General features: G+C 41.6%; 1 protein-coding gene across 1 annotated transcript; it reads right to left on the bottom strand.

Annotated features, from left to right (window-relative positions):
- Positions 1-21,860: 21,860 nt before the first annotated feature.
- On the bottom strand, positions 21,861-22,887 carry LOC109241948. Its single transcript, XM_019408775.1, has 3 exons — positions 22,323-22,887; positions 22,098-22,216; positions 21,861-21,989 (listed from the first exon to the last, which is right to left on the bottom strand). The coding sequence occupies exons 1-3, from the start codon at positions 22,885-22,887 to the stop codon at positions 21,861-21,863; spliced, it is 813 nt and encodes a 270-aa protein (XP_019264320.1).
- Between the last annotated feature and the right edge of the window lie 518 nt (positions 22,888-23,405).

The raw sequence follows: 23,405 nt of genomic DNA, 5'->3' as shown, positions 1-23,405 counted from the left end.
GTATAATTCATCAAAAGACTTGTCCTTACACCCCACAACAAAATGGGGTGGTAGAAAGAAAACACAAGTACCTTCTTGAAACTGCCAAGGCCCTACTTTTCCAATCAAAATTGCCTTTGAAATTCTGGGGAGAATGTATCCTTACTGCAACCTATATTATAAACAGGCTGCCCACTATATTGCTAAAAAATAAGTGTCCTTTTGAACTTTCGTACAATAAGAAACCATCCTGCTTACATCTAAGATCCTTTGGGTGCTTATTATATCCCACTGTGCCTAAAGTGCACAGAGATAAACTTGAACCCGGGAGTGTTCCCCATGTTTTTGTTGGATACCCTTTCAATAGAACAGGATATAAAGTATTGAATCTTGCCAATACTCCACATGTTCCTCCTCCTGACTCCTTTCCTTCTCGCTCTCCTGATTCCTTTCCTTCTCCCTCTCCTGAATTGCAATCCTCCCCTGCTTCTCCATCCGTATCTCCACCACCTGCTTCTCCATCTAAATTTCTACCACCTGAGCATGCACCTACACTTAGGAGATCTCAGAGAAAACATCACCTGACTTCTCACTTACAAGACTATGTTTGTTCTATCCCCAAATTAAGCTCAGATATTCCTGCTACCTCATCTTCATCCCTTGCTGCTTCATTTTCATGCATTATCATATTTCACCTGAATCCCTAGTTCATTATAGTCATCCATTTGTGATGAATGTTTGCAATATTAATGAGCCATGATCATATGAGAAGGCAACACTTAACCTAACTTGGCAGGCTGCTATGACTCAAGAGTTTGAGGCCCTACATGTCAACCACACTTGGGACTTGGTTCCATTACCTCCAGGGAAGAAGGCCATTCGCTGTATAAGGGTTTACAAGGTGAAACACAAAGAAAATGAGAGCATTGAAAGGTTCAAAGCAAGACTAGTAGTCAAGGGGTACACACAGCAAGCTGGTGTGGATTATACCAACACTTTCTCACCTGTTGTGAAGTTAACTACAGTTAGGGCTCTTATTGCCACTGCAATAAAGAGAAAATGGATCATTTTTCAACTTGATGTCAATAACGCTTTCCTCCATGGGGACTTGCATGAGGAAGTCTACATGGAAATTCCCTCAGGCCTAGAGGTGTCCACTCTAGGTGTTGTTTGTAGATTGAACAAATCTCTTTATGGGTTAAAGCAAGCTAGTAGGCAATGGTATACCAAGTTAGCTGAGGCACTATACTCTAGAGGCTATGTGCATTCCCTCCATGATTATTCCTTATTTTGCAAAAGAACAGACTTATCCACTATGAACATGGATGTCTATGTTGATGATGTGCTTATCACAGGAACAGACATGGAAGAGGTCAATCAGTTAAAAAGTTTCCTACATAACACCTTCAAAATCAAAGATCTGGGCAGATTACACTACTTTCTGGGGTTAGAGGTTCTTTATAAAACTAATGGGGTTTCCATCTCACAAAGGAAATTTGCTCTTGATCTCCTCAAAGAATATGATTGTATGGCCTACAGTGGACTGTCATCTCCCCTTGATCCCTCTATTAAGTTGCAGGCTAAGGTTGGTGCTGTCTTGAATGATCCTACATATTATAGGAATCTCATTGGATAGCTAAACTTCCTTACTAATACCAGGTTAGACATTGCTAATGGAGTCCAACAACAACAACAACAACTACAACAACAACAACCCAGTATAATCACACAAGTGGGGTCTGGGGAGGGTAATATGTACGCAGACCTTACCCCTACCCCGAGGGGCAGAGAGGCTGTTTCCAGGAGACCCTCGGCTCAAGAAAGCAACAAGGGATGATATATTAGTAATATCAATAGACTCATAATAAAATAACATAAAATAACATAGAATACATAACATAACATAAAATAACAAAATAACAGCAGTATAAGAAATATAGGAAATATGAAAAGGATGGAAAATATACTAATAACCAACAGATAAAAACCCAGCATCAGTAGCTGATCAGAAGCATCCTACGACTAACTCCTAACTGGCTAGTCTCACTCTAGTGCGCTGTAGAAATATTCACAACTTCCCCCTGACCTACAACCTTAATGCTCGACCTCCATAATTCCCTGTTAAGGGCCATGTCCTCAGTAATCCTAAGTCGCGCCATGTCCTGCCTGATCACCTCTCCCAAATACTTCTTAGGTCTCCCTCTACCTCTCCTCGTGCCCACCACAGCCAGTCGCTCACACCTTCTCACCGCTGCATCAGTGCTCCTCCTCTGAATGTGCCCGAACCATCTGAGTCTTGCTTCCCGCATCTTGTCCTCCATGGGGGCCACACCCACCTTCTCTCGAATATCTTCATTCCTAATCTTATTCATCCTTGTATGCCCACACATCCACCTCAACATCCTCATCTCTGCAACTTTCATCATCTGGATGTGTGAGTTCTTAACCGGCCAACACTCGGTCCCATACAACATGGAAGGCCTAACCACTGCTCTATAAAACTTACCTTTCAGTAACGTTGGCACTTTCTTGTCACACAGGACTCCCGTCGCTAACCTCCACTTCATCCACCCCACCCCTATACGGTGTGTGACATCCTCATCGATCTCCCCGGTCCCCTGAATAACTGACCCAAGGTACTTGAAACTACCCATCTTAGGGATGATTTGAGAGTCAAGCCTCACTTCCACTCCCGCTTCCGTCGGCTCGGCCCCAAATTTGCACTCGAGGTATTCCGTCTTCATCCTGCTCAATATGAAACCTTTTGACTCAAGGGCATGTCTCCAAACCTCTAGCCTCTCGTTGACGCTGCGTCGTGTCTCGTCAATTAGGACTATGTCATCAGCAAATAGCATGCACCATGGCACCTCCCCTTGAATATGATGCGTTATGGCATCCATCACCAGGGAAAATAGGAAAGGGCTGAACGCAGACCCTTGGTGCAACCCCGTAACAACCGAAAAATGCTCGGAGTCGCCTCCTACTGTCCTAACCCTCGTCTTAGCTCCATCATACATGTCTTTAATCAATCACCCTAATGTAGGCAACCGGGACCCCTTTAGCCTCTAAGCAGCTCCATAAGACCTCCCTAGGAACCCTGTCGTACGCTTTCTCTAGATCGATAAACACCATGTGGAGATCCTTCTTCTTATCCCTGTATTGTTCCACCATCCTCCTAATAAGGTGGATAGCTTCTGTGGTAGATCGCCCCGGCATGAACCTGAACTTGTTGTCTGAAATAGACACCGTCCTTCGCACTCTCATTTCTACCACTCTCTCCCAGACTTTTATAGTATGACTTAGTAATTTGATACCCCTATAGTTGTTACAACTCTGGATATCGCCTTTGTTCTTATACAACGGAACCATTGTACTCCACCTCCACTCTTCAGGCATCCTATTAGTCTTGAATATAACATTAAACAACCTAGTAAGCCATTCCAAGAACCTCATCTTAAGGCTGCTTTTCACTTGTTACGATATTTGAGAAGTGGTCATACACAAGGAATCTTCTTCTCTAATTATCCAGACTGCACTATCAAGGCCTATTGTGACTCCGACTGGGCTGCTTGTCCAGACTCCAAAAGGTCAGTCAGTGGCTACATAGTTCTCTTGGGAGATAGTCCCATAAGTTGGAAGTCCAAGAAACAAGAAATTGTCTTTCTTCTTCAGCCGAGGCAGAATATAGATCTCTTCGAAAAGTTGTTGGTGAACTCACTTGATTGTGCATGTTACTCGAGGAGCTAGCTGTCCCATTTCCAAAGCATGTCATTGTTTTCTGTGATAGCCAATCAACTCTTCATATAGCTCGGAATCCTGTTTTCCATGAACGGACCAAGCACATTGAGGTGGATTATCATTTTATACGATACCAAACTTCAAGAAGGGTTGATCAATTTGGCTCATGTTCCCACTCATGCTCAATTGGCCGACATTCTCACCAAAGCCTTGACTGGAGTTAAACATTGTGGGGTTCTCAGCAAGTTGTCAGTGAAGTCCTCACCTCCAACTTGAAGGGGGGAATTGAGCTTTATGTATTTATGTGTATTAGTAGTGATTAGGTGTAACTAATTAGTTAGTTAGAAGTAGTCTACACGTGTGTCTATATAATACATGTACCGTACATATCTGGAACCTTCCATACACATAATATGAAAATACAATATGTTTTCGGAAGCTCTTTCTCTCTCTCTATCTCTATCATCCGCTTCCATGGAGCTCATCACAGAACTCCATTGTTGCTCATCTTGAGCTCTTATCATCTTGACAAGGCTAATCAAGTTGCCGATGGACTTGCCAAATATGCTACCACCATAGAAGATTGTCAGATATTCTTGGACTGGAAACACCTTCCAAGGGATGCTAAGGGCCCATTTCATCTCGACAAATGACAATTCCCTAGTTTTAGAATTAGGTATGACAAAGCTAATTTCTTTCTAAGCTAGATAGTTTCTGTTCTTTGGCTAGATCAAGATGTGTTCTGGCCTTTTTCATTGAAGTATAATGGAATCAATGGTAAAACACTAAAGTAAGATGTAATTTTTTGCTGTGGGTATAAGATGGCATCGAATCTGGATGTAAAAAAAATTTTAAAAAAAAACAGCCTTGATTTTTTTTCTTTTTGTCTTTCTTGTCGTTTATTTCTGTTTTCTTCTTGAAGGTGAATCTCCTGCAAAAGAGTCTAGTAAGGTGTCACCACCCCAAATACGTCGGTCGTAATGGCGCCAATCACAGTACTAGGCCAGCCCAAAAAAAACACGAACAATACGGAAATCATTTATAAATTCACCTTTCTAGACAGATTAAGTCTTAAAGCTTTCACTTTTTTTTTCAAAAATATAAAAGAAATACGCGGAATAAGTACAAAAATATATCAACACAGCCCGAATCTGGTGTCACTAGTCAAGAACCTCTAAGTACAACCCAACATTGTCTGAATAATACATAATAAGTCTGAAAATACAAGGTACTAAGGTAGGAAGGATGAAAGCAGGGCTGCGAACGCCGTGCAACTACCTTTCAATCTCCGGCTAGACTCTGAGTGTGCTGGAAGCTCTCACTCTGATGCTCGGGCACCTGGATATGCACACAAGGTGCGGGAGTAACGTGAGTACGCCAGCTCAGTAAGTAACTAAAGTAAATAAAGTCTGAGTGCAGTGACGACCATTTAAAATCACATGCATACTTATCAAGAAAAGTTCAGCAGAAATATCAAGTCAAAATCTGCAGTTCAATAGCCAATTATCTCGTAAAACTCCAATTTCAATTAGAATCCTTTAAAAACATTTATTCAACATTTTTCAACAGAGGCTCAGTAATAAAGAGGAGTGAAAGCAGAAAAAAAATGTCATAAACAAGCCCCTCGGGCAAGGTATCACTAATAAGTATAGCCTCTCGGACAAGCCTCTCAGTTGCTCGTCAATCAGTACTCACACTCAGCACTCCGGCTCAACAGATATCTCATAATAATAGTAATAATTGCTGCGGCGTGCAGCCCGATCCATAATATATAATCGACTACGCTCACTGGGGGTGTACAGAAACCGGAGGGGCTCCTACAGCCCAAGCGTCATATCGCTGCGGCACGCAGCCCGATCTAATATATCGTTGCGGCGCGCAGCCCTATATATATCGCTGCGGCGTGCAGCCCGATCCATAAATATATATATCATATGATCCTCACCATCCGGTCCTCGACCTCTCTCCCAGTCATTACCCTCACAGCCACTCGGGCATTTCTGTAAAACCAGGAAAACTCAGCCCAAACAATTTTCATATATTGAAAAAATGGAGTAATAAAACCGAATCAACAATAAACAGGTAATATCGTGACTGAGGATATGCTTCAAATCAAAATAGTGTGAGGAAAGTAGTAAAATACCCCTAAGGGTCAAAACAGGTCGGCACAAAGGCCCCAAACATGGCATTCAGCCCAAGTTAACTAACCAATTTCTAAACACGTGGATATCATACACAATATATCAAAATATGCAACTATACAATCACCACGGGACGGACGAAGTCACAATCCCTATGGGTGCAAGCCCACACGCCCGTCACCTAGCATGTGCGTCACCTCATTTATCAAAACAGTACAAAATTTCGGGGTTTCATACCCTCAAGTCTAGATTTACAATCGTTACTTACCTCAAACCGGATGAAATACTACTCCGCGACGCCCTTGCCTCTCGACTCAGCCTCAACTCGCATCGAATCTATCCCAAATCAGAATCATAACTTCAATATATGCTAAGGGAACGAAGCACATGCGAAAATAATCAAATTATATCAAAAATCCCGAAATTGGTCCAACTCGAACCCCGGGCCACGTCTCGAAATTCGATAAAAATCAGATCAATAGAATCCTTATCCTCCCACGAGTCCATACATACCAAGAATATCAAAATCCGACCAAAACGACGCCTCAAATCCCTAAATCAAAGTCTCCAATTTCAAACCCTAAACCCCCAATTTTTCACCCTTAATCTCATAAATTTCATGCTTAAACAATTAAAAATCATCATATAATCGAGTTTTAGGTCCAAGAAACTCACCTCAATGAAAACCCCCTTGATTCCCTCTTCAAAATCTCCCAAAAAGCTTCAATCCCGGATAAAAATGGTGGAGAACAACTCAATTTTTGTGAAGGAGAACTTATATACTTTCTGACCCAGGGATTTCGCAATTGCGGTCCTTTTTCCGCTCCTGCGATACCGCTTTTGTGGCCAAACCAACCGCTTCTGCGGTTTTCACTTAAGGTCCTGGGACCGCACCTGCGCCTCACTTACCGCACATGCGATCTCGCAGGAACGTCCAACCTTCCGCACCTGTGACTTCTGATCTTCTAGCACATGGCCGCATTTGCGGCTTCTCTAACGCTTTTGCGATCTCGCACCTGCGGTCCCCAATCCGCAGGTGCGGTTATGACAGGATCTCAGCAGCTTCAGCTGCAAATTCTAGCTTCCAACTTCCCGATAACCATCTGAAATCACCCCGAGGCCCCCGGGACCTCAACCAAAAGTACGAACAAGTCATATACCACTATTCAAACTTATACCAATCTTCGGAACAATTAAAACAACATCGAATCATCAAAACACCCTCGGATTCAAGCCTAAGGATTCCAAAACTTTCGAATTCCGCATTCGATCGAAAAGTCCATCAAACCTCGTCCGAATGACCTGAAATTTTGCACACACGTCTCAAATGACACAAAGGACCTTCTACAACTTCCAGATTCCATTCCGACCCGGATATCAAAATTTTTGCTATCAACCGGAAAATGCCAAAATTCCACTTTCGCCAATTCAAGCCTAAATCTACTCTGAACCTTTAAAATACATTCCGATCATACTCCCAAGTCCCAAATCTTCTAACAAAGCTATCCGAACCATAAAAACCAAATTCCGAGATCGTTTTCACACAAGTCAACTTCCGGTTGACTTTTCCATCTAAAAGGCCAACTTAAGAGACTAAGTGTCTCTTAACAATCCAAAGCTACTCCAAACCCGAACCTACCAACACGATACGATGAAATGAAGCTGAATATAAAGAAGCAAAAATGGGGGAAACGGAGCGGTAACTCATGAAATGACCGGCCGGGTCGTTACATCCTCCCCCTCTTAAACAAACGTTCGTCCTCGAACGGGTCAAGAAACATACCTGAAACTTCAAATAGGTGAGGATATCTGCTCCGCATCTCCCGCTCGGTCTCCCAGGTAGCCTCCTCCACGGGCCGACTTCTCCACTGCACTTTCACTGAAGCTATATCCTTTGATCTCAACTTTCGAACCTGACGCTCCAAAATAGCCACTAGCTCCACATTATAGGTCAAATCACCATCTAACTGAACTGTGCTGAAGTCCAAAAATAAGACGGATCGGCAATATACTTCCGGAGCATAGAAACATGAAATACCGGATGCACACTCGACAAGCTGGGTGGCAAAGCAAGCTCTAAGCCACGTCCCCAATCCTCCGAAGCACCTCAAAAGGCCCAAGGAACCGAGGACTCAATTTACCCTTCTTCCCAAATCTCATAACACCCTTCATGGGTGAAACCCTTAGTAGAATCTTCTCTCCAACCATGTAGGACACATCACGAACCTTCCTGTCAGCATAACTCTTTTGTCTCGACTGCGCTGTACGAAGCCTCTCCTGAATCACCTCACCTTGTCTAAAGCATCCTGTACCAAGTCTGTACCCAAAAGCCTAGCCTCGCCGGGCTCAAACCAACCAACTGGAGATCTACACCGCCTCCCATATAAAGCCTCATATGGAGCCATCTGAATACTCGACTGATAACTGTTGTTATATGCAAACTCCGCGAGCGGTAGAAACTGATCCCATGACCCTTCAAAATCAATGACACAAGCGCGCAACATGTCCTCCAATATCTGAATAGTGCGCTCGGACTGCCCGTCCATCTAAGGGTGAAAAGCTGTGCTCAACTCCACCTGAGTACCCAACTCTCGCTGCACAGCCCTCTAAAACTGTGAAGTAAACTGAGTACCCCTATCTGAAATGATGGAAACTGGAACCCCATGTAGGCGAACAACCTCTCGGATATAGATCTCCGCGAATCGCTCTGAGGAATAGATAGTATACACAGGAATGAAATGCGCGGACTTGGTCAGCCGATGCACAATCACCCAAATAGCATCGGACTTCTTCAAAGTCCGTGGGAGCCCAACTACAAAGTCCATGGTGATCCGCTCCCACTTCCACTCTGGAATATCCATCTACTGAAGCAAGACACCCGGTCTCTGATGCTCATATTTCACCTGCTGACAATTCAGACACCGAGCTACAAATCCCACAATATCCTTCTTCATCCTCCTCCACCAATAATGCTGTCTCAAATCCTGATACATCTTCACGGCACCCGGATGAATGGAATACCGCGAGCTATGGGCCTCCTATAAGATCAACTCTTGAAGCCCATCCACATTGGGCACACATATCCGGCCCTGCATCCTCAATACCCCATCATCACCAATAGTCACAAGCAAATGAGGATCATCATACTGGCGCTCTTTGATGCGATGAAATAAGGAAGACCGAGAAATCACACAAGCTAAGACCCGACTGGGCTCCGAAATATCCAACCTCACAAACCGATTGGCCAAGGCCTGAACATCAACCGCAAGAGGTCTCTCCCAAACAGGTATATACGCCAAACTCCCCATACTCACCGCCTTCCTACTCAAAGAATCGGCCACTACATTAGCCTTCCCTAGATGGTACAAGATAGTAATATCATAATCCTTTAGCAGCTCCAACCATCTCCGCTGCCTCAAATTGAGGTCCTTCATCTTGAACAAGTGTTGGAGGCGATGATCAATAAACACCTCACAAGGCACACCATACAAATAATGCCTCCAAATCTTTAACGCGTGAACAATGGCAGCAAACTCTAGATCGTGATTGGGGTAGTTCTTCTCATAGGGATTCAACTGACAAGAAGCATAAGCAATAACTCTACCCTACTGCATCAACACACACCCAATACCCACTCTCGAAGCATCACAATACATTGTGTATGAACCTGAAGCTGATGGGAAAACCAATACTGGAGTTGTGGTCAAGGCAGTCTTGAGCTTCTGAAAGCTCGCCTCACACTCATCCGACCACCTGAATAAAGCACCCTTTGAGTCAATTTGGTTAAGGGTGATGTAATAGATGAAAATCCCTGCACGAACCTATGGTAATAGCCCGCCAAACCAAGGAAGCTGTGAATCTCTATGGCTGAGAACGGTCTGGGCCAACTCTGAACCGCCTCTATCTTCTTCGGATCAACCTGAATACCCTCACTAGACACCACGTGCCCCAAGAAAGCCACTGAACTGAGCCAAAACTCACACTTGGAGAACTTTGCATAAAGCTTCTCCTCCCTCAATCTCTACAACACAATTCTCAAATGCTCCGCGTGCTCCTCCTGACTACGCGAGTACACCAGAATATCATCAATGAATACAATCACGAATGAGTCAAGATAGGGCCGAAATACGTTGTTTATCAAATGCATGAACGCGGCTGGGGCATTGGTCAGCCCAAAAGACATCACAAGGAACTCATTATGACCATATCGGGTCCTGAAAGCTGTCTTAAGAATATCTGAGTCCCTGGTCTTCAATTGGTGATACCCTGAACGATGGAGAATACTCTCGCTCCCTGGAGCTGGTCAAATAAATCATCAATCCGAGCCAAAGGATACTTGTTCTTGATTGTAACTTTGTTCAACTGCATGTAATCAATGCACATCCTCATCGTGCCATCCTTCTTCTTCACAAATAGAACAAGCGCACCCTACGGCGACACACTAGGCCGAATAAACCCCTTATCAAGGAGTTCCTAAAGTTGCTCCTTCAACTCTTTCAACTCCACTGGTGCCATACGATATGGAGGAATAGAAATGGGCTGAGTGCCCGGTACCAAATCAATATCCCTATCCGGGGGCATGCCCGGCAGGTCTGCAGGAAACACATCGGGAAAATCCCTCACTACAGGAACAGAATCAATACTAGGAGTCCCTGCACTAACATCCCTCACAAAGGCAAAGTATGAAAGACAACCCTTCCCAACCATCGGCTGGGCCTTCAAAAATGAAATTACCCTACTACGGACAAAATTAGTCGAACCTCGCCACTCAATTCGTGGCACACCCGGCATAGCCAACACCACTGTCTTAGCATGACAGTCCAATATAGCACGACAAGGAGATAGCCAATCCATACCTAATATCACATCAAAGTCCACCATACAAAGCAACAAAAGGTCCACTCGGATCTTCAGACCCCCAATAGTCACCACACACGATCGGTATACACGGTCCACAACTATAGTATCACCCACCGGAGTATATACACGAATAGATGAAACAAGAGACTCATGGGGCGTATCCAAATAACAAGCAAAATATGATGACACATACAAAAAAGTGGAACCAGGATCAAATAACATAGAGGCATCTCTGTGGCAGACTGAGACAATACCTGTAATCACGGCATCTGAAGCAATAGCATCTGGTCTGGCTGGGAGTGCATAGAAACGGGCCTGACTGCCACCTGATCAACCTCCCCCTCTGGGGCGACCCCTAGCTGACTGACACCCACCTCTGGCTGCCTGATCAGGTGGTGAAGTAACTGGAGCTGAAGTCGAGGGTTGACTCCTCTGCTGAGATGGACCCTTAAGAAGACGAGGACACTACCTCCTCATGTGTCCAAACTCTCCACACTCGTAACAACTTCCTGGTGCGGGAAATGGGGACTGAAGGGAACCCCTGGCACCGGAATGACCAGTAAAAGGACCTGGCATGGAAGGGCCCTAAACTGATGGAGCACGAGACGAACTCTGGGCCGGTAGGGTGCTAAGTGATGAATGGCCCTGATGAGAACCATGAGAACCATGGCCCGATGATACCCCACGATGAACTGGGCGAGCTGACTGAGCATGCCTGAATGGGCAGCCTCTGTCGTGTTGAAACTGACCTCTCGAAGGAGCTCCACCAAAACTACCAGATCCCCGAGGCCTCTTTGCCTCCCTCTCATCTCGCTCCTGGCGACGAACTGACTCAATCTCGCGAGCGATATCAACAACCTCCTCAAAAGTAGCACCTGACACCCTCTCCCTGGTCATGAGAATCCGAAGCTGATATGTGAGGCCATCAACGAACCTCCGAATCCTTTCTCTATCCGTAGGAACCAACCAAATAGGATGATGAGCTAACTCCGAGAACCTCATCTCATACTGCGTCACAGTCATATCTCCCTGACGCAACTGCTCGAACTGCCTGCGCAGCTCCTCTCTGCGAGACTGTAGCACATAATTCTCCAAAAAAAAAAAACGAAGAACTGTTGCCAGGTAAGGGGTGCTGCATCAACAGGCCTATGCCTCTCATAAGCCTCCCACCAAGTAAAGGCAGCTCCAGAAAACTGAGAAGTAGTAAATGCGACCCCACTGGTCTTTAGAATACCTGCTGTATGAAGAATCCTCTAAAACTTATCCAAGAAATCCTGGGCATCCTCGCCCTCTGTACCACTAAAAGTCGGAGGCTGAAGTCTACCAAAACTCTCCAATCGATTCGTCAGGCATAACTGGTACCACATAATCCTGAGCTGGTGCAACCGATTGGGCTGGAGGTGCCTCCGGTGTCTGAAGTCCCTGCACAACCTACTCAGGTATGCGAGCAGTGAGAGTCTGAGTGCCTCCCCCGGCCTGAGAAGTAGATGCGGCCGTAGTAACTGAGACCGCCTGAGCCAGGCCAGTGCATACTGATAGAATCTGGGCTAGGGCCTCCTGAAGGCCTGGAATCACAATAGGCACAGCCGGTGCTGCTGGAGCGTCCATAACTGGGACCTGATCATGAACTGGGGCGGCTGGTGGATCTGCAGGTGCTGCCCTAGCTGCTGTGCGGGCTACACCCCCGCCCCTACCATGGCCTCGACCGCGACCTCGGCCTCTAGTGGCCCCAACTGGTGGTACTGGTGGTCGTCCGTCCTGACCAGTAGCACACATCCTCACCATCTGTGAGAGAATAGAATAATAGAAGTTTAGTACCAGAATCAACAAATTCACACGACAGGAATTTCAAGAATGTGAAGTTTTATCTAAAGGTTCTGCAGCCTCCCTAGGATAAGTACAGATGTCTCCGTACCGATCCGCGAGACTCTACTAAACCGGCTCATGACCCGTGAGACCTATGTAACCTAGGCTCTGATACCAACTTGTCACGACCCCAAATACACCAGTCGTGATGGTTCCTATCACAGTACTAGGCCAGCCCAAAAAAACAACACGAACAATAAAAAAAATAATTTATAAATTCACCTTACTAGACGAATTAAGTCTCAAAGCTTTCACCTTTTTTTAAAAAATATTAAAGAAATATGCGGAATAAGTACGAAAATATATCAACACAGCCCGAATCTGGTGTCACTAGTCAAGAGCCTCTAAGTACAACCCAACACTGTCTGAATAATACATAATAAGTCTGAAAATACAAGGTACTAAGATAGGAAGGAGGAAGGCAGGGCTGCGAAAGTCATGCAGCTACCTTGCGATCTCCGGTTAGACTCTGAGAGTTCTGGAAGCTCTCACTCTGATGCTCGGGCACCTGGATCTGCACACAAGGTGCAGGGAGTAACGTGAGTACGCCAGCTCAATAAGTAACTAAAGTAAATAAAGTTCGAGTGCAGTGACGACCATTTAAAATCATATGCATACTTATCAAGAAAAGTTCAACAGAAATATCAAGTCAAAATCTGTAGTTCAATAGCCAACTATCTCGTAAAACTCCAGTTTCAATTAGAATCCTTTAAAAACATTTATTCAAAAGTTTTCAACAGAGGCTCAGTAATAAAGAGGAGTGAAAGCAGGAAAAAATGTCATAAACAAGCCCCTCGGGCAAGGTATCACTCATAAGTATAGCCTCTCGGACAAGCCTCTCAGTTGCTCGTCAATCAGTACTCACACTCGCACTCCGGCTCAATAGATATCTCATAATAATAGTAATAACCACTGCGGCGTGCAACCCGATCCATAATATATAGTCGACTATGCTTACTGGAGGTGTACAGACTCCGGAGGGGCTCCTACATCCCAAGCATCATATCGCTGCGGCGCGCAGCCGGAGCCACATCTATATATATATATATAAAAAAAATCCTCACCATCCGGTCCTCGACCCCTCTCTCAGTCATTAACCACATAGCCACTCGAGCATTACAGTAAAACCAGGGAAACTCAGCCCAAACAGTTTTCATATATTGAAAAAATGGAGTAATGAAACCGAATCAACAATAAACAGGTAATATCGTGACTGAGGATATGCTTCAAATCAAAACAATATGAGGAAAGTAGTAAAATACCCCTAAGGGTCTAAACAGGTCGGCACAAAGGCCCCAAACATGGCATTCAGCCCAAGTTAACTAACCAATTTCTAAACACGTGGATATCATATACAATATATCAAAATATGCAACTATACAGTCGCCACGGGACGGACCAAGTCACAATCCCTATGGGTGCACGCCCACACGCCCGTCACCTAGCATGTGCGTCACCTCATTTACAAAAACAGTATGAAATTTCGGGGTTTCATACCCTCAGGTCTAGATTTACAATCGTTACTTACCTCAAACCGGATGAAATACTACTCCGCGACGCCCTTGTGTTACATCCCGCATTCTCGTATGTTAAAGTTTCGTCGTAAGTTAATCGACGTAAGTTCGGGGAAGGGATTATTTTGAGATTTTAAGTATTATGCTATTTCAAACAAGTGATAAGTAAATTCGTGAAGGTAAGAGGGGAAGCAAGTCAAAGGAAACGAATTTTCGTCCAAGTTTGGCATGTTGGGATAAAATACGGCCCAAGCTAAAATACTCGGTATTTATGGACTAGTGCCATACGAGGTACCACATGACCGTGATAGTAAGGTGTATAAGGTATGTGAAAAGTGAGTAGTATTTTAAGTAAGTGGGAATAATTCTCAATTATGCGGGTAATAGATTAATTACCGTATAACAAAATATTACCCGGTTAACTAATAAGTGGATAAATTTAATCAACCATCCCAAAGAGTATCGTGGCAGCATGCCACATATTAAAAGAATGACTCTTCAAGTCATTTCATTATGTGGCAAAGGTATTACTTGGCAAATTTTAAGGACAATGAGTCATCTGCTACATCTCTTAAAAGGCTCCAGCAAAGGAATGTATATTAATATCATTGAAAAAGACTTTCATCCAAGAAAGTGATTACGTTATTGGCAAAAGAAATTGGATAGCATTCTTATTCCTTCTGGGCCGACGTTCGTTGATGTTCTCTTGGAATGATTTTCAATTTGGACGTTGGCTTGTACGAGCTGAATTATCTTTAAGAATTTGGAGGATATATTAACGCTATTGATAGAGGGTTTCCGCCAAGGAACGTAAGCAATATACTTGTTCAAGTCTTAAAACTCCAAAGACTCAAAAGTGACGTTGGTCATTTTCAGAAAAGGGGAAACATGAAATNATTATGTATCTGCTTGAGAGAGAGTGCATATTTAGGTAGTTGTTTGAACAACATCACTCCCGGAGTATAGGCGAGAGTCATAACCGAGGGTTTAGAGGTTGGATTAGAGATAACGATACCTCGGGTGCAATCTAAGTAAACTGTAATGTGAATCTAGCTAGCGTAGCTTGAGAGAGTGCGTCTAGTAAATTATCATAATTGCTTGAGAGAGATTTATGGTAGCTGGAGAGTTCATGATTGATAGAGGCAACTAAGTCACAGCTATAAGAAATATACAACCAAGGAAATCAACAACGGGGGAAACCATTACCTTAGACCTTTATTCTAATTGTTTACAATTCAAGCATAGTTAGTTTTTAGCTGTTTATTTATTTTCAATCTTGTCTTCTTAGTGATATTAAACAGATATAGCGGTACTTGTTCAAGTCTTAAAACTCCAAAGACTCAAAAGTGACGTTGGTCACTTTCAGAAAAGGGGAAACATGAAATTCTTTCTAAATTAAAAAGGATTAGAAGCTAAGGAGTCTCCATTTGAGGCCAACAAAATCTGTTTTTGGTTTTAAAACCAAGAACTTTGAAGCAGAATGTTTGGTTCCAAGAAATTCGTTCCAGGCTTCATCCAAACGTCCAAGCCAAGTTCCTTCCAATTTCAAGGAAATTCAGTGTAAATTCCGCAGAAGGAATTCGTTCAAATAATTCTAGGAACAGGTATGTTAAGGCTATCCCTTCTTTCTTTTGGCATATTCCATACGATACGAACGAAACGTGCAAATGCACAAATTCCATGAATGACTCTATTCATAGAAGTATTAGAGATATCTATGTTCTTGAATTTCCGTGTGTCATAATATTTTATCATCTGTTCATGGATCTCGAAAAAATATGAAAGTTGAAAAGAGTTTACCTTATGATATTACTCAAAGGCAAAATGGTCTTATGAAGCTCCGGAAGATTTTATTAACGTACTTTTCATGCATTGCATTCATGTGCATTGACCCATGACCAGATGGCGTTATATACGCATATATATATATATATATATATATATATATATATATATACGCATATATATATATATAATATATATATATATATGTATATATATATATATATATGCATATATATGTATATGGGATATGGAAAAGGCTATGGCGTTATATACGCACTACCACCTGATAGCTGGTATACGATGATGATTTTGCCCACAGTGGCCGATATGTTATGATGGGATGCCCTCAGAGGCTGATAATGTTATGAAACATGTACCTATGCACGACATGACATTCATACGCATACGCACGACGCTAAACGTAATTCATGATTTACAAAGTTATTCAGACTTACAGGTTGAGTCATGTACTCTATATGTCTTCCATGTCTCTTATGTACTTACTTATATGCCTTACATACTTGGTACATTATTCGTACTGACGTCCCTTTTGCCGGGGACGCTGTGTTTCATGCCCGCAGGTCCCGATAGACAGGTCGAGAGCCCTCCAATTAGGCTATCAGCTCAGCGGAAGATGTTGGTGCGCTCCATTTGCTTCGGAGTTGCTTGTTTGGTATGTCGGGACTCTATCCCGATCTTTATGACATTTATGTATTCTTAGAGGCTTTTAGACATATGTCGTATATGTGAAAGATTGTACGGCCTTGTCGGCCTATGTTTGAGTTTATAAATGATTATGTCGGCCTACTAGGCCCGTATGTCACGTGTATATAATGATGTAATAAGAAAGATACGTTACGTTGGTACTCGGTTGAGTAAGGTACCGGGTGCCCGTCGCGGCCTATCGGTTTGGGTCGTGACACCTTGCCTCTCGACTCGGCCTCAATTCGCGTCGAATCTATCCAAAATCAGAATCATAACGTCAATATGTGCTAAGGGAACGAAGCCCATGCGAAAATAATCAAATTATATCGAAAATCCCGAAATTTGTCCAACCCGACCCCCGGGCCCGCATCTGGAAATTTGATAAAATCTCATCAATAGAATCCTTATCCTCCCACGAGTCCATACATACAAAGAACATCAAAATCCGACCACAAACGACCCCTCAAATCCCTAAAATCAAAGTCTCCAATTTCAAACCCTAAACCCCTAATTTTTCACCCTTAATCTCACAAATTTCATGCTTAAACAATTAACAATCATCATAGAATCGAGTTTTAGGTCCAAGAAACTCACCTCAATGAAAACCCCCTTGATTCCCTCTTCAGAATCTCCCAAAAAGCTTCAATCCCGGATAAAAATGGTGGAGAACAAATAAAATTTTGCGAAGGAGAACATATATACTTTCTGACCCAGGGATTTCGCACCTGCGGTCCTTTTTCCGCTCCTGTGATACCGCTTCTGCGGCCAAACCAATCGCTTCTGCGGTTTTCACTTAAGGCCTGGGACCGCACCTGCGCCTCACTTATCGCACCTGCGGTCTCGCATGTGCGTCCAACCTTCCGCACCTGCGACTTCTGATCTTCTAGCACATGGCCGCATCTGCGGCTTCTCTAACGCTTCTGCGATCTCGCACCTACGGTCCCCAATCCGCAGGTGCGGTTATGACAGGAACTCAGCAGCTTCAGCTGCAAATTCTAACTTCCAACTTCTCAATAACAATCCGAAATCACCCCGAGGCCCACGGGACCTCAACCAAAAGTACGAACAAGTCATATACCACTATTCAAACTTATACCAATCTTCGGAAAACTTAAAACAACATCGAATCATCAAAACACCCTCGGATTCAAGCCTAAGGATTTCAAAATTTTCGAATTCCGCATTCGATCAAAAAGTCCATCAAACCTCGTCCGAATGACCTAAAATTTTGTACACACGTCACAAATGACATAATGGACCTACTACAACTTCCAAAATTTCATTCCTACCCCGATATCAAAATTTTCGCTATCAATCGGAAAACGCCAAAATTTCACTTTCGCCAATTCAAGCCTAAATCTACTCCAGACCTCCAAAATACATTCCGATCACGCTCTCAAGTCCCAAATCACCTAAATAAGCTATCCGAACCATAAAAACCAAATTCCGATATCGTTTTCACACAAGTCAACTTTCGGTTGACTTTTCCAACTAAAATACCAACTTAAGAGACTAAGTGTCTCTTAACACTCCAAAACTACTCCAAACCCGAATCTACCGACACGATACGATGAAATGAAGCTGAACAACACATAAAGAAGCAGAAATAAAGAAAACAGAGCGGTAACTCATGAAACGACCGGCCGGGTCGTTACATAAGCTTATTGTTACTCCATATGAGGTCATTAATGTTGTTTTGCTACTTACCTTTTCCCTTTATCAGTTTGGTGATATTTTCTTTTTTCAATTTCAGATCTTCGATACACTAGATTTTGAACGTTGTGAGATCAATTAGTGTGAAGGAACACTTCATCAGAAACTCATGGATGCTGAAACTTTAAATTGCGTTGGTGTATTTAAAAATTATAAGAGAAACGGAAAAGGGCCAAATATACCCCTTTACTTTCAAATATTCTTTACTTCTACCCTTCGTTATACTATTGGGCTATCCATACCCCTACCGTCATACTTTGTAGCAATATTGCCCTTAATTTGGACGGAGTACCACGTGGCAGCTCCTGAATAAAACTTCCCATTTTATTTTATACCCGATCCGCTACCCACTTAAACCCCTAACCCGACCCAATTAAAACCCAACCCACCTTAAAATCTACGAAAGAAACACACGAAATACACCGCGAAACTTATCCTTCTCCCCTCGTTAAAACATATCCCCAAATCCAAAAACTAGGCTTCCTCATATTTCAAATTCTGGGTTCTTTCAGTTCGTTTATGTGATTCTTAAGGGCATCTCCAACCTTTACCCCATTTTTGGTCCCCAAAATGGGGATCATTTCCCTATTTTGGGGACAACTTACTCCAACCATTCCCCCATTTTTTTCCCAAACTTTTTTTATATTCTTCTATATTATATTATTATCTTTCATTTCAATTTTATTTTTTAATTTCCATTAATCAAATTTCATCTTTTATTTTTATTAATTTATAATTTCCATTAAAACAATTCCATAAAATTTCAAATAAATTTGTAAGCAATTATTATAGATTAACTAATAATTCAAATAAAAGTGAAATCATTGCGATACAAGATTAATTAAATACATATTACATAACGATAAAATTCATTCGAAATACTACATAAATATTCAACTTCAACCTCTAATAAAATTAACTTACAATTTTACGTAAAAATAATAAATGCACAAAAATTAATTTATCAAAATTATACGCCAAAGTTAAGATATAAAATTAATATTATAAAGATATTCCATAAATATAATTAGGTATATATAAAGAGATAAATTAAAAGATTAAATAGTAAAATAATAATAAAAAATACATGAATAGTAATGGGGGAGATGAATAGTGTACCCCCATATTTGAGGGAACAATATTCATCCCCCATTTTGGGGACAAAAATGGGGGAGGGTTGGAGCTTCATTACCCCAAAAATTGCCTCCATTATAGAGAAATGGGGTAAGGTTGGAGATGGCGTAAGGTCTCTCTTATCTTATTTCTTTTAATTTTCATTGGCAAGATTATATTTTAATCTGCAAAAGAAGTTGATAATGTCAGAAAGTAGCTGCTCGTCCAAGAGGAGGTGTCATTGCGGAAATTGTTCACTTATTCACTTCAAAAATTTCTTTTAACCCCGGAAGGAGATTTTATAAGTGTCCTAAGTCTGAAGTAAGTGCTATGATTAAATGTGTTATTTCTTTTATATGAAAAGATTTTTGGTTTCCCTCATGGATTTAATAGTTGATAATTCGAAATTCTAATTTTTTTTTGGGCAGGCCGATTCTTGTGGATATTGGGAGTGGCATGACGAAGTATTCCCCGATAGAGCATTGGTGGTGATAAGTAATCTAAAGGCTCAATTGGATGCAACTACGGTCAAAATCAATACTTTGAGTACGACGTTGGATGTGGTTAAGATTGAAAGAGATAAGTTAAAGAAAAAGATGAAGACTATGGAGACTATAAACAATTCCCGAGTGAACAAAGCAAGGGAATTAGAAGAGAAATTTATGAAGTTGAAGATGTTTATAATGATTTTTTATGCGATGTTTGTTGGATTTATTGCCGCGTTATTGTTGAAGTGATGTAGTTTGTTAGGTTGTATGAATTCTCAAGTCTTTGTAATATTAGTTTGAAGGCTGTGTTTTGAGTTCTCAAGTTAGGTTGTATGAAATCAGTGTTTTGAAGCTGTTTTGACTCCCATATCTTTAATTTTGAGGTTGTTTTAATCTGTTCTTTGCACCAGTTTAATCTATGTTTGAAGGCTGTGTTTGAGGCTATTTTAACCGTGTGTTTTGAATAGAGTAATTAGTAGAAGACATCAAGAATAGAGTAATTAAACCACTTATATGTGTTCTGCAGTAAATAAGCACAACAAAGAGTACTGTGCAGAAGTAGTCCAGAAGCAATTATATGTGTTCTGGATTATATGTGTTCTGCAGTGTCTTAACAACATAAGCAGTCCAGAAACTTAACACATAATAAGTTACATAGTACTGCTAGAAAAAATTAACCAAAGTAATAAATAAGCAGTCCAGAAGCTGCTAGTCCAGAACCTAATCAGTAATTAACCAAAAAAGTACTGTCATATGCAGTAATTACAAAACAGTATTGTCATAAGCAGTAAATACATCACCAAATTAACCAACCAAAACACAAACTAGTGCAAATTAACCAAAAGAGTATTGTCATAAGCAGTAGTTACAAAATAAAACAGTCTTAAACATTAATAAACTACTGAAAATGTCCCTTCTTTGGCTTTAACTTTCCAATCCTTTTTTGACGTTCAACTTCCAATTGATTTGTAGTCATAGCAGCTTTGCCCTTCCACATTAAGTTGTCTGGTGTATATGGAAGATTTGTTGGAATACTAGCTCCTGTATGGTCACCTCTGAAGCTAATTTGCCTGGTCCCAGTTGGTATAAGATTTTGTTGCCTCTTTTGGAGTCTAGTAAGTGTTTCTGAGATAACCATGGGCCTTAAATCAGGGTCTGCCTCATGCTCATGCTCAGAGCAGGGGTTCTCAAAGTCTAGAAATGAACCCCTACTATTTTGCAATCCTGGAGTAGGCATGAATACATAAGTGTTGCTTTGGCTATCTTGTGAGTGTTGGGGGCTGATAGATTAATGTCTTCTTCGATTGGACCCACCTCTTCTTCATCATTTAAACCCCCGGTAGGCTGTTGCTTCTTTTTTCCTTTAGATACTACTTTTTTTGTTTTGGCTGTTTTGGTTGTTTTGGCTGCCACATAGTAAATTCAATTAGTAAAAGGTTTGAAAAAGTTAATAAAATTTGAATGACTAAAAGTTATCTTGTCACATCCTCGAGCATTGTGATTTGGCTCTCCACAATTACTACAAGTCATTACTCTACCCTTCCTTGAAAGAGACCATTCTCCTTGCCTCTTAAGTGCCTCTTCTTTCTGTCTATCTCTCTTAACCTTAGGCCTTCCAGCTAGCTTGAACAACTCTGGAGGTTCCATTGCTTGAGAAGGGTTAACTTTCCAGAATTTCTCTCCCCTTACAGGTTGCAACTTATGTTTATATGTTAGCAAGAATGCTTCCTTGCTATGGAACCAATGCATTTTAGTTAGAGGATCAACCTTCTTATACAATAAGGCCTTAATTGCATGTGGGCATGGAATTCCAGTGAGGTCCCATGCCCTACAAGTGTACCTTTTTATTCTCAGATTCAAAATATGCTTGTCAGACCCTTCTGATACCTCAAATCCATTATCCCCATTGGAGTCAACTCTACAAACTTGGGCTATCTTCATATATTCATTGTATAGCTTCATTGTTTTAGGACTGAATTCCGACTCCATTTAGTCACCAAATCTTCATGTTCTCTCAATTGATTCATCACTTTGATCCTTATACCCTCGAGCATCCCAATGATAGGCTTGTACCTTTCTTCAAGTATCTAAGCATTAAATGATTCAGTTAGATTATTATCAACTATTTGATTTTTGCACCTTATATCAAAGTAGGCTCTGCACCAATGTTTACATATGAAACAGAAATAAAGTACCTTTTGCATATCCGACATGAATGTTATGCCTTCACCCATCTGGAGTTCCAATGAATGTTGCAATAGCCCCAAGAACCAATTCCAAGTTCTTTTTGTCTCTTTATCTACAATTTCCCAAGCTAAAGGATAAAAGTGGCATATTATCATGACCAACAACTACCAGTAATTGTCCCTTGGATTTTCCCTTAAGAAATGTACCATCTAATCCAATGAAGGGTCTCAAACCTTCCTTAAATCCCATCTTCATTGCCTTGAAGCTAATATACATTCTAAGAAATTTTCTTTTACCTTCGGCAAGTGCCTCTTTAGACAGATTGATTACAACATCACTTCCCGGATTTGAGTCTCTAAGTTCATTGGCATAAGCCTCTAATTTCTTGTAACCATCTGTAAAGCTCCCATCTAAAATTTCCAAAACCATCCTTTTAGCTCTCTTGCACTTTCCTTTACTGGCATTTACCTCAAAAGCTTCTTTTAAATCAGTCCTCATTTCCTTTACCTTAAACTTTGGAATATCTTGTAATTTTTTCTTGAAATAATGAGCTATAGTAGTGTAATCAACCCTAGAGTTGTCATATGATGGACCACACTCATGTTCAAGATTTAGAGTTTTGATTTTCACTCCAGGAGAACCTTTTTCCTCAGAAATATGACATCCAAATGGACACCCTGGAACACATTCATATCTCAACCTATGCTTATCACTTTTAACAACCTCTAACTCTACCTTATTGGCCAAACAATAAAGTTTAATGCACTTCCTTGCTTCTGGTATGTCCTTGAAGGACATACCCTTGAATAATTCTTTGTAATCTTCTAGACCCACAGTAATCTTTCTTTCTTTTGAGTAGCAATTGACTCCAACTCTTCAGAGTCATATTCTGGACAATCAGAACCAGCTTCACAGTCACTCTCACTCTCATTCTCACTACAATCAGTACCAACCTCATTAACTACAGAAAAAAAAATGATTCCGTATGTTGGACAATATTGGGAACTTCTACAGAAGGCTCACATTCATCTACTGCATATATGTTAATGATACGATACTCTTCAGAAACAAGGGACAATAAATTCCTAATCCCATCATCCCCCTTTATTTCATAGTATTTTCCAGAAGGAGCAGTTACAATAAGCTGCTGAATACCTACAAATCCTAACTCTGTAGTGTACTCATTTACTATGTCAATAAAAGATAAAAGATCAGAATCATACCCCGCCAAGTGTGAACCAATTTCTTTGAGTATAGTAGATGTGGTTCTCTTATCCAATCACCACCATGATTGAAGAGTAAGTCAACTTTAACCA

Source organism: Nicotiana attenuata, unplaced genomic scaffold (assembly GCF_001879085.1).
Source record: "Nicotiana attenuata strain UT unplaced genomic scaffold, NIATTr2, whole genome shotgun sequence".
Classification (NCBI taxonomy): Eukaryota; Viridiplantae; Streptophyta; class Magnoliopsida; order Solanales; family Solanaceae; genus Nicotiana; species Nicotiana attenuata.
This window is presented reverse-complemented; position numbering and strand designations above follow the sequence as displayed.

What these genes read in the sequence shown, in the direction of transcription:
- LOC109241948 (XM_019408775.1), bottom strand. Translation starts at nt 22,887, where the DNA reads ATGTCCTTCAAGGACATACCAGAAGCAAGGAAGTGCATTAAACTTTAT. An exon ending in GAAGATGGGATTTAAGGAAG is followed by an intron (nt 22,217 to 22,322) that starts GTTTGAGACCCT and finishes TTTATCCTTTAG; the next exon opens with CTTGGGAAATTGTAGATAAA. An exon ending in TCATGTCGGATATGCAAAAG is followed by an intron (nt 21,990 to 22,097) that starts GTACTTTATTTC and finishes TTTAATGCTTAG; the next exon opens with ATACTTGAAGAAAGGTACAA.